At 39.6% G+C, this 12,101-nt stretch overlaps 1 protein-coding gene across 3 annotated transcripts in view; it reads left to right on the plus strand.

Annotated features, from left to right (window-relative positions):
- SLC12A6 (solute carrier family 12 member 6) overlaps positions 1-12,101 on the plus strand; it is a 90,398-nt gene that overhangs the window by 47,761 nt on the left and 30,536 nt on the right. For 2 of the 3 annotated variants that reach the window (XM_075531648.1, XM_075531650.1), the window contains exons 2-5: positions 124-168; positions 8,479-8,573; positions 10,317-10,448; positions 11,426-11,572. In XM_075531648.1, the coding sequence (XP_075387763.1) occupies positions 124-168; positions 8,479-8,573; positions 10,317-10,448; positions 11,426-11,572 (419 nt within the window). The remainder of the gene's footprint in view (positions 1-123; positions 169-8,478; positions 8,574-10,316; positions 10,449-11,425; positions 11,573-12,101) is intronic. The other variant, XM_075531649.1, reaches the window with a different exon arrangement.

Genomic DNA, 12,101 nt, shown 5'->3' on the forward strand with positions numbered 1-12,101 from the left:
AATTTATTTCAATTTTTTAACTTATGTCCCTGGTTGATGTTTGTTGCTGACTTTAAATATATAATCTATATTTATTTTGGTCATTCATTTTTGTTCTTTTCTTTTCGGTTGTTTGTTTTTCAGACCCGAGTCAGAACTCCATCACAGGCGAGCACAGGCACCTGTTAGGTATGGCATCACGGGGGCTCGGCGCTCTCTGGGTCTGCCTTGTCCTGCTCATGCTGCAGACGTTCGCCCTCTCTAACTGGACTCTGCCTCTCCCCTTTTTGTCTACCTCTCCACTCAACTTTTTTCCTCCTCTTTCTATTCCTAACTTGGTACAAATTTGGGGGAACAACCTCTGTAATTGATTGCTAAAATTTTTGACCAAATGTTGAATAGTCTTAAGAGTTAAAAAAACAGCTTTGTAAATTAGGGTTCCCCCCCCCCCCATGTAATTTTGGAAAGAAGATAGGATAATACTCAAGATCTTGGACTTTGCAACTTGCCCTATGACCACCTCCATTTTAATTACTATGTGAACTTCATATGCAGCATGACCGTAAGCAAGCTGTAGAAATTGAGGTACTTACCAGTGAAACAAGTTAAGCACATAAATTAAGTTCCCTTAGGTTATCACCTTTTAAAATTGCAGTAAGCTTGTAAATTGATAATATTTTGCAACTCATGGACTATAAAAATAAAACATTCTTGGGTGAGAATTTTAGATAATAACACAGCGTATATTAGAAAATAAAAGTCCTCTAAAGAGAATACCTTCACCTCCCACCACCCAGCCTGCACTCCCCCAAGTACGAAACATCATTTCCAGCTTCTTGGGAATTCATCTAGCTCATCCTCTGACCAGGAATAAGTGTCTGGCGGTTATGGACGGGAGCAGTTGGTATAGTCCTCGCATTACAGAGCTGGACTTGATTCCGCATTACTTACCAGGTATCGTTCGTCAAAAGCAGTAGTCTACGACTGTTACAGGAGACTGCTCTTTTCTTAATAGCCAGAAAACCCCTAATACTCTTTGCAGTGATGTTGCTCCAGACATTAATCTGATATGGCAGCCTACAATTACATAAAACTTTTAACAAAATATAATTCATCCAGTGTCTTCTTGCCAGATTCTCATGTAAGTTCATCCTGTTATCCTAAATTATTCTCCTAGATTCATTGGGTCAGATTGTATTTTCCTCTTGGCGAACTCTCTGAAGTTCCCATCCTAAAATCATTGTTTTAGTTATAGACTCAAATCCTTTAAATGACTGGTTTATAAAACGTTCTCTGAGGGTATAGAAAAGTAAAAGGTGATTTTGACCTATTTTCTAACTTTCATTAAAAACAAAACCCAAGCCACTGTCGTTGAGTCCATTCTGACACGTAGCAAACATTTAGGAGAGAGTAGAACTGTCCCATAAGGTTTCAGAGACTGCACATCTGTATGGGCGCAGAGAGCCTGGTCTTTTTCCTGTAGAGCAGCTGATGGGTTTGACCTGTCAATCTTGCAGGTAGCTGTGGAACACTTAGCCCACCGCACCACCAGGCCCTCGATAACTTGGATTAAAATCTTGCCAGCTCCCTTTAAAAAAAGCCTTTAGGACAATTTGACCAGGTAGGTAAAAAATTGGTACATATAGTCACATGGTTCAAATCCAAACCGATGCTAAGAGAAATTTCCTATGTTTACTGTATTCCCTTTAGTGCAGACCAGCAGAGTTCATTGACAGAATCAGGAGGTAGAGGAGTAATCTGATGTTGTACTTAGGTCCAAACTAGAGTAAGTAGTAATTAACAAAACCGACACTTTAGAACCACAACAGTAAACTTTTCATAAGGTATAAGAGATTTCATATAACTTTGTTTTGATTATGAAATGTACAAACCACAAAACCAGGAATTTGAATTATTTAATAGAACAACTGGCACTTCTCTGTTTATTGTTTGAATTGTGCAATGGGACACGAGTAAATTTCCCAGTAATATTAGCAGTATTTGGATAGTAAAAGGAGAAAAAGGAAACATAACAGTGATCTGCTGGGCTGTTTAATTCAGAGCATTTCTGAGGCCAGTCTCAGTAGGTATACCGCAAAGGAATCTTCTTAGGATTCTGGATAAGCTTTAAAAAGTCTTAGGATGTGAATTTGGATACGAGTTCCTACAGAGTAAAGATTATTTTTGCTAGTCACAAACTAGAAGTGCCTGTCCGTTTGGGATTTCCTGAGGTCACAGTAGACCCCAGGAGGCCTTCTGAAGGCTGTACTGTCTAAGGCAGCGTGGGGCTCATTCCCCCTGCCCCAGAGCTTCAGATGGAGAATAACCCTAGCCTTGTAATCCAGTTGCTTCATCTTTCCTGGGAAACCTTGACCCAAGATTGTATTCGTGTGAATGCAAAGAACTTGACGAAATATCATCGAGCCAAACATTAAGATGAGTTGCATTTGACTTTAGTTGCTAGAGATTCTTACCTGGCATTTGAAGATTGAGGTTCAAAAGTCACAGGAATCTTTGGGAAAGAGAATTGGCCCATGTGGGGCCTGCAAATGTAGCACTTGATAAGTAGTAGAATGAATTACTAAGCATTTGCAAGTACACGCTTCTCAAAATCCATTTCTAAATCCTACAATTTTATATATTTGAGAACCTTTTAAAGAGAGGGCTTGGCATTGAGTAGGAGCTTTGGGGCCGATTTTCTTTGGACTTGGTGAGCATGGTACATGGGTGGAACTTAGGACCACCGTATATAATTATGGAACTCAAAAGTTTGATGTTAAAGGTTAACATTGAATAAGTGAGTACAGTTAGCTTCTTACAGATAATTTTTGCTTTCATTTTGAACATGACAATTTTAGTAGTTTAAGAAATAAAGGTAAATATAAGAAAGAAAACTGTCATTTTGGTTGCTAATTGTCGTTTGGTTGCAAATCAGCCCCTGATTAATGGCAATAGCAGGCACGATTGAGATTGGACCATTGTGATAGAGTATTCATTGGCTGATTTTTGGAAATAGATTTCCAAGCCTTTCTTCCTAGTTTGTCTTACTCCAGAAGCTCTGCTGAAACCTGTTCAGCATCCTGGCAACATACAAGCCTCTACTGACAGATGCATTGCCTCTGCTTAAGGTACATTGACTGGAAATGGAACCCAAGTGTTTGCCCATATTCTTTCTTAGAAGGTGATAATTGTCCTGTAGAAGCACCACTGACCCCAAAGAAAAGATGTTATTTATAGTCCTGCCTTTGTGATACTTGTTCTTTGTAATTTGTTGAGTTGTTAAGATGTAGTACATGATACATTTTAATAAATTTTCCATGTAAAATGTGTAGTCTCTAATCTTGGGTACGGACTTTCCATTAGATCACATTTTTTTACTTGTGCGGTTGAGATCTCTTTACCCTTGCTTATTTTATTTTGTTTGCTTCAGTAATTGAGAGAACTATGCTAAAAATCTCCCTCTGTAATGTGAGATTGGCACATTTGCCCCATAGTTCCATCCATTTCTCCTCAAATGTTTAGAGACTTGGCAGGATGGTGTAGGCAGACTCTGTCATTGGATTCCAGAGATATTTTTTTCATACTATTCATGCCTTTATTTAATGCCTACCCATTGAGTGTGAACTGAACTTTATGACTCCTGCTGTTGAATAGGATAAGTCACGCTTGATGGGCTGTTACTTCCGGATGAGATTAGAAAAATTCTGTGGTATCTGTCTTTGCCTTTCTGTCTCTCTCGATGATTCACTTTGAGGAAGGCCAGCAGCCATATTCTAAGTTGCTTTATGGAGAGGCCCACATAACAAGGATCATCGCTTGCAGGAAACTGACTCCTACGTACAGCCATAAAATTAGCCTGGAAGTGGACTCTGCAGTCCTGACAGCTTGATTATTGTCTGATGAGACTCCACGTAGCAGTCGATCCAGCAAAGCCATTCCCATTTTCCAAGATAATAAATGTGTGTGTTGTTTAAGCCACAAAGTTAGGGTAATTTGTTAAGCCGTCTTGATGAATTAAGTGTTTGTGTGTTTAAGCACACACACATACGCACACTGTATTTTTCGCCGACTCAAGCACAACAAAACAAGTTCCTGTCCAACAACATCTATGCTACATGTTTATTTCAATCCTAATTGCTCCATTCCCATTAATTTAGTCTTACTGCTCCCCACCTTCTCATCCATGCTTAAACGTAATTTTTGAAGAAGAAAGGAAATGTTTGAAACGGATTGTGGTAGCAATTGTACACGACTGCTTGATGTGATTGAACTATGGAATATTATATCTGTAAGAGCTCCCAATAAAATATTAAGAAAAGGAAAACAAAGATCTTCACAACTGGACCAATAAACAATAACAGGATAAACAAAAAAGGTTGAAGTTGCCAAGGACGTCATTTTACTTGGACCTCAAGCAATATTTATGGAAGCAGCAATCAAGAAATCTGCCATGGAAGACCTTTTTAAAGTATGAAAAAGCAAAGTTGCCCTCTTTAAGACCAAGTATACCATTAAGACATGGTATTTTCAATCTCCTCTTAGATGTGTGAAAGCTAGGCAACGAGGAAGAACCACAGAAGAATTTATATATATCTCTGAATTATGGTATTGGTGACGAATATTGAATGTATCAAAGATTGCCAAAAAACGTACAAATCATCTTGGGATAAATACATTCAGAATGCTTTTTGTTTTATTTTTTTAAATTTCATTTTATTTTAATAAATCCTTTTTGAGAGGGGGAGGCTCTTACAGCCCTTGTAACAATCCATGCATCAGTTGTGTCAAGCACATTTGTATATGTTGCCATCATCATTTCCAAAACATTTTCGTTTTACTTGAGCCCTTGGTATCAGCTCCTCTTTTTTTCTCCACCCTTCCACTCTTGTGAACCCCGGATAATTTATAAATTATTTTTATTTTCACATCATACACCATCCTCTGCCTCTCTTCCTTTGCCCACGTTTCTGTTGTCCACCCCACCCCCCCGGGGGGGGGGCAGGGGGTAGGGAGTGTTGTACGTCAATCATTGCGATCGGTTCCAATTTTTCCCCTTCACCCCCCACCTTCCCCTTCCTTCATGGTATTGCTGCTTCCATGACTGTTCCTGAGAGGGGGTTTTCTGTCCTGGATTCCATGTCTCGAGAGGTCTTACATGTACTAGTGTACATGCTCTGGTTTAGCCAGATTTGTAAGGTAGAATTGGGGTCATGATAGTGGGGGTGGGGTGGGGGGTACATTAAGGAACTAGAGGAATGTTGTATGTTTGTTGGTGTTATACTGCACCCTGGCTGGCTCATCCCTTCCTGTGACCCTTCTGTGAGGGGATCAGAACGCTTCTTCAAAGCAAGAATGGCAAGACTTTATCTCTCATACTTTAGACATGTTATCGGGAGGGTGCAGTCCCTAAAGAAGAACATCATACTTGATGAGTGAAACAAAGGGAGACGCTTAAAGGAATAGATTGACAGAGTAGCTGCAACAATGGGCTTAAAAGTAAAAATTGTGAGAATATCTCAGGATGGGACCTTGTTTTGCTTTGTTGCACTGTGTTAAATGGACTTAACGGCCTCTAACAACAATCTCATGTCATCTTACTACCTTTCTAAGCGCTCTCTCCTTTGCTCTGCATTGCAGTCAGGTTAGGTTAGCTCTTTTGTGAGCTCACCAAGTTCCTTTCCCTGTTTCATGATCTTATAAAATTGCTATTCCTTGTGCCTTAAAGTCAGGTCTCTCCTGAGTATTCTATGCCAGGGGTGTTGTGGAGCCAGCTCACAAAGAGCCACTGTGGGCATTGCTTCCCACTGCTGGGACCAGTGGCTTCACACTAGTTTGAAATGGGCCACAGTTTGAGTGTTCACACCACAGAACCGGCAAGTACTGTAATCCAGGCCTTTTTTCTTTCATCTCCGAGAACCAATGTACTAACACGTCAGTGTTTCTACCTGAAACGGGTCCTCCTTTTACTGGTCACAGTCTGCATATCTATTTCATAGTCTTCATTTAACTTACTACTTCTTGAAATGTTATATTTAAAATTTTATGTATAAGGATTTGTCTCCTGTGACCTTATTATAATTGCAGTTTTAAAAGCAGGGATGTTAAGCCCTTTACTGCCTGATCCACTGCTATGTTGCCAGGAACTAGCCTATAGTAGGAACTTAATATTTATTTAAGTAATTGAATTATGCATTATTTAGAAGTGATAGCAATTTTTAAAATTGTGTCATTTTCTTAAGAATTTTCTGTGGAACCACTAGGGAATCAGGAAAGATTTTTGTGTTTAACTTTTGGTGGAACATTTAAAGGGTATAGTAAAGTACATAGATAGCATAATAAACCCACCAGCAAATTTGCAGCTCTTTTTTCAAATTCCCTGCTTTTACTTTTTTGAAGTATCTTAAAGGAAATTTCAGATATCATATGATTTTACTTACTTTAAAAGAAAACCAAAAAGAAAAAAAAACAAGCAAGAAACTAGTCCATATCTAGAGTTCTTTGATGGCTAAAACTATATATATTTTTTAATTACTCTAATGAGATTAACATCTTGCAATTGATTAATTCACCTTATTTCTTTTAGACTATAAGTTTTGGACTCTTAGTTTATGCCATCTTTCTGGTTGTTACGTAGACTTTTCCACAGTCTGGATTGGATAATTATATCCTTGTGATGATGTTTAACATGTTCCTCCTATATATTTTGGGTTGTGTGTGTGTGTGTGTGTGTGTTGGATATTAAGTTTAGAGGTTTGATTAAGTTCAACTTCAGTACTTTTGGAAAGAATACCTCGTAGTCGGCACAATGTACTTTTCATTCTATAGGAGATCTGCTAGTGATATTAAGAACTGTTGTTTCTGAATCAGATAGAATGCATCCTTTATCAAGTGTTGCCTCAGCCTTTTACCTAGTGATGTCATCAGTCACTGATGACCATTGCCCAGATGCGTTCTTTTATCATGTGTGCTGTGGAGTTGCTGCTGCCTCCTAGAGACCCCGTAGGGCAGAGTAGAACTGAAACTGCCTCGTAGAAGAAGCTGTGGGTGAGCAGCCGTCCTTTCGGTGAGCAGATGTTAATCTCATTAACCATTGCACCACTTGTTATTGGAAATTGCAAAATGGTTTATTTTATTTCTGAAGTCTATTTCATGTCTGTAATAAGGAACTTTACCACTTGTTCAGCTACCCTGAATTATAGCTTATATAAGAGAGGCAATAACTGCTTTGTTCTTTTTCATTTATTATATTTCAGAGTTAAGCAGTTACCTTAGTGCTTCCAAAGGTGGCTAATTTTTTCAATGTCATTAGAGATATTTTGTGAATTTGCCTTTCAAGCCATTGCATATCTTTCAAATGCTCATTACATGATTGTTATCCGTTGAGAACCTTTGCAGTTGGCGCTTGTGTCTTTGACAGTACTTTGATAATTTGTTCGCTTGCTGGTGCAACAACACTTCCTAAGCTCATCTTTTGCATTCAAGGTTATAGAATTTTTACCTTAACTTTATGATTTTTTAAAATATTGGCATTCATTTCCTGAATATGAAATTAGTTCTTAGTGACATTTATGTATTTTTTCCTTCACTCTTTGTACTACATTTTTCTTTATTGTGATTTGCAAATGTTTTTTCCATGATTTATTTTTCAATTCGAAGGCAAGTCTACCAGCACCATTCTTGCACCAGCAGGTATTCGCTTGCTTTGTGTCTCTGTCACCGTTTGGTAATTGCCATAAGAGTTTGTACTCTTTCAGGATGCCGTTGCACACTGACAGGCTGCAGTGTAGCGTGCACTTACCTTTTATCTGGACTGAGAAACCGAAAGAATTGTGACTCATGCTTGATGGCAACATTCTGTGTTACAGTGCTGCTCTGGAATTGTACCCAGTGTATCTTTGAGGTATCCGTGTACGTGAGAAAGAACCAAGATTGAGGTGCTGAAATAACACAACTAGCTGTTGTCTTGGGCACCTAATCCTTCTATTATTCTTTCTTCTTGGCTGGTTCACCATATTCATATAGTGTGCCTCTTTTAAAAAATGGTGACAAGAGTTTTTCCAAAATTAATACTCAGTTCATTGGCTTGATGTTATTTAAGAAGGCTCAGAGGCATTTATTTCTGAAGGGTCAAAGTTAGGGAACTCTGGAGGCAGAGGTCATACTGCTGTTGTCAACCAGCACAGAGTGGACTATTGACCAGAGTGTCTTGAGTCATCGATGGCTTCCATCGTAGGCTCCTGCCGGACCAGCGTCCTAGGAGAGCAGAGACCCCACAGGGCTGTGAATTGTTAAGAAAGGAGGGACCTGTGTGTGGTTGTTAGACGTTTGTTTTTACATCTGCAAGAGAGGAAGTCACTTCTCCATGAAATGCTGACTGAGCTTTTGCACGCTTCATACGAAACTTGGAGATAGAGCCGTGCATCCTGTTCTACAGACAGCATCGTTATTTGGTCTTGATGCCTATAAGACACTAACTTGGCTTCATTTTTCCCCCACCAGATGATGGACATAAGAAAGCTCGAAATGCTTACCTCAATAATGCCAATTATGAAGAAGGAGATGAATATTTTGACAAAAATTTGGCACTATTTGAGGTAATGTTTGGGACAAGGATTTCAGGAATAGAGATCACGATCTCTATTGCCTACATCTTTCATTTAAAAACCCTATAAGCTGGAAACTTAGTAACTAATATTAAAATGAAATGTCATTTTTTATAACGTGTCGTTGTGGTTCATTTTATCTGGACAAGCCAACTGTAATGAGTCAGTCAGTATATATCAAACTGGTCCGGAATGAAAAAGAATGCTCACCTCTCAGGTGCACGGACCACTTTGCAGCCTAATTCAGTGAGGAACTAAATGCTTACGATGAAATGATCTTCTAAGCTTAAAGCAATGTATATCTTAACGCTGTGGTTGAGAAGACTATTACTTAAATTAAAATTACAAAACAAATCACTGTAGGAAGCAGGCTATTAGATCAAGAGGATCTATAGTTTATCTGATTCAAACAGCAAGGACTCTGATGGGGGTCTGTGGCCAGAATATTGGAAGGAGCCTGGTTTAGTGCAGTGCTACTTTGGCTGGCTTTAGAAAATGATCCAGATATCTTTCTTCCAGTGTGCCTTTTCTCTGAGCTTCTTCCAAGTAAAGTTCTGAGGTATGAGTTCCCTCACAGTTTTTCCTAGACTTGCCCTTACTTGGTGATATAAATGTCTATAAGTATTAGTGGAATATGAGTGGCCTGAAAAATAAAAAGGAGTATTATGGTTAAGGGAGTTAGTTACATTACCAGTGTTCCTTGCTAGGTTACAACCTTTTGTAACAATACAAAATTATTGTGTGTGGCAATAATTTCTTTTGTAAGAATTAATACCAGACTAGTTCCAAGGTGCTGGAGATTGAAGATGTCCCAAATGTCCAACTCTTCCGAGATGCTGTTCTCCGTTTTTCCCCTTCTCTTTTTGAGTGTATGCCCTCCTGCAAATCCCACAGAAACTCACAAAATTGAGGAATGTCTTCTGGTGGAGGGTGCTGTTTAGTCCAAAATCCGAGGGCCAGTCAGGGGCAAGACAAATGCAGGGTCCAGAGCCAGAAGCCAGGAAAAGCCCCTCCAAACCACATCTTACCGTTTTTCTTCAACCAGAGCTCAGTCAGGAAATAGAGATTTGGCTTTCTAGATAGGCGATGTGTGTTAGACCTAGGAATCAGTCTCACAAAAGATGGTATCTTAAGTCACACACACCCTCCTCCAAAGTAAAGTCAAGGATGCCCCCAAGAAAACCAAGGGTGTGCCGTGGTTCACCCCTCTACCAAAATTGGGTCTATTCTTAAGGAAACAGCCCACAACTTCCACCAAGGTCAGGTTTCAATCCCACCCCACTTTTGTCCGTCAGCATAGTAGAAACTAGAAAGTGCAGGAGCACAATATATCGTAGCAGGAACCACGGCTAGAAAGGCCATAGTAACGGACAGTAGGAATTCAGTGTGAAAGCAACAGTTGTTCTGAGGCAGAAACACGGGATTTTTGACGCTGTGGGGCGAGTTTCTCTGCCCCATGGAGTCACTGTGAGTCAGATTCAACCCAGCTGTTAAGGAAGTTGCATACCTATTAGAAAGAATAATGAAACGTGTCATCTAAGAATTTTATAAGGACTCACTGCCCTCATTGTGACAGTTTTGCAGGGTGAATAAAGTCCCACTGATAAATTTTCTTAATATTTAGCTGAGATGCATATTCTCTTTTACGTTGCAGTTTTTGGATAATGAGATTATTTTGACGATTACCTTCACAGTTCTTCCTCACTCATTTCTTCCATATTGTCGGCTTCACAGGAAGAAATGGACACCAGACCAAAGGTGTCTTCTCTTCTCAACCGCATGGCCAATTACACAAATCTGACCCAAGGAGCAAAGGAACATGAAGAGGCAGAGAACATTGCCGAAGGGAAAAAGAAGCCTACTAAGGTGATGCCGCAGGATAACAAGGATAAATAAAAAGAACCTCTGTCTAAGAGAGAGAGAGATATCCAGAGTATCATCGTTTTGTGCTCAGTAGTTATTTGTCAATGCTTAGCACACGGCAGGTGCTGTTCTAGGCATTAGAATCGTAGCCTAAACAGAACATAAGAAATCTCGGCTGTCATACAGTATACATTCTGGTGTGGGGAGATAGTCGTTAAGCAAACTACAGAGCGTGTTGCAGGTGGTGCCTGCAAGCAGGGTGCAAGACTGAGACTGGGCAGCAAGGGATGGAGGGGGTAGGGGGGAGCGGTGGAAGGAATTCTCATTCAAGATAGGCTCCCGAGGGAAGGTCCTCCTGATAAGGTGGTATTTGAGGGGTGAGCTGTGTAACAACTGGGAGACGAGCATCCCAGGGAAAGGGGACAGCACTTCAAGAGTCCCCGTCCGTCTACCTCACGAGCAGATGCCGTCTGTCTGTCAACCAAAGTGTTGGCATTTTTAAAAGATCACCTGCCAGTGTTGCTCAAAATGAAAATACGGAACAAGATACAGTGTAGCCTTCTGGTTGTTCAACTCTGAGAAGGGATGAAGCAACCTATCTTCATTTTACCAGTTACTGTTAAGAATTTATGCCAAATTCTGAATGATTCCATTAAATTACTAGCCCATTTTAAAATTAATTACGTGTCTGAAGGGAAAGCTAACAGTTTGAAAGGCAAATTTGGTTGAAGGCCCACTGTGACTAAATGTGTTTAGATAAAGATGCAAAGATAACTTTATTAAAGTAAAAATGTGTGGCTCTGGGAATAAGTAAAGATACAGTGATAGTAATTTATAAGGTCGGGATTGTAACTGTGCTTCTTTTCAGAGGACACTGCTTAAACTGTCTGTGATTTGAGATTAATATGTAGTTAGGGAGAGAAAACCATCTCTTCTAGATAACTGTATAACTTTTCTCCTGTCGACATCTCTCTCTACAGAGCCCCCAGATGGGTACCTTCATGGGTGTCTACCTCCCATGTCTACAGAATATTTTTGGAGTGATCCTATTTCTGCGCCTTACGTGGGTGGTGGGCACAGCTGGCATTCTTCAGGCCTTTGCAATTGTTCTCATCTGCTGCTGTTGTGTAAGTCCAGCTTTGGCTCCTGGAGATCATCTAGAATGTTGGGAACTCTGAAGAATACATGCAGAACCCACCACTGGACCTGGACCTCGCTGGGAATTAAAAGTAGAATACTGAGGGACACACTTAAGATCTCAATCAGAGAGATTAATATCAAAATCTAAAGGGTTTTCCAGTGTGGATTTTTGTTTCTTTGTTAGTTGGTATCTGTTGTTCACTGCTTGTTGTTTATGATAGGATGGTCTAGAAACTGCAAAGGAAGACATAACACAGAAAGTATAAAATAATGTCTTTCTTCAAAGAATTTAGAATCTAGACCATTTGAACTTTGGTAAGTTCAAAGTTGTGACAGGAAATGAAGTAAAAGTTTAGTTGTATTCAGTGTAAAATTGAGAAGCAAAACTCTCTGAAGTTGTTTTCTAGGGTTGAGGAGTATTTTGTTTTGAAGTTCTTTTTGTTAAGCCTTTTCTAGAAATGTAGGTAGAAATCCAGATCTTCCCCCCACTATACTGAGACTATATTGACCTTTCTT

Source organism: Tenrec ecaudatus, chromosome 14, assembly GCF_050624435.1.
Source record: "Tenrec ecaudatus isolate mTenEca1 chromosome 14, mTenEca1.hap1, whole genome shotgun sequence".
Lineage (NCBI taxonomy): Eukaryota > Metazoa > Chordata > Mammalia > Afrosoricida > Tenrecidae > Tenrec > Tenrec ecaudatus.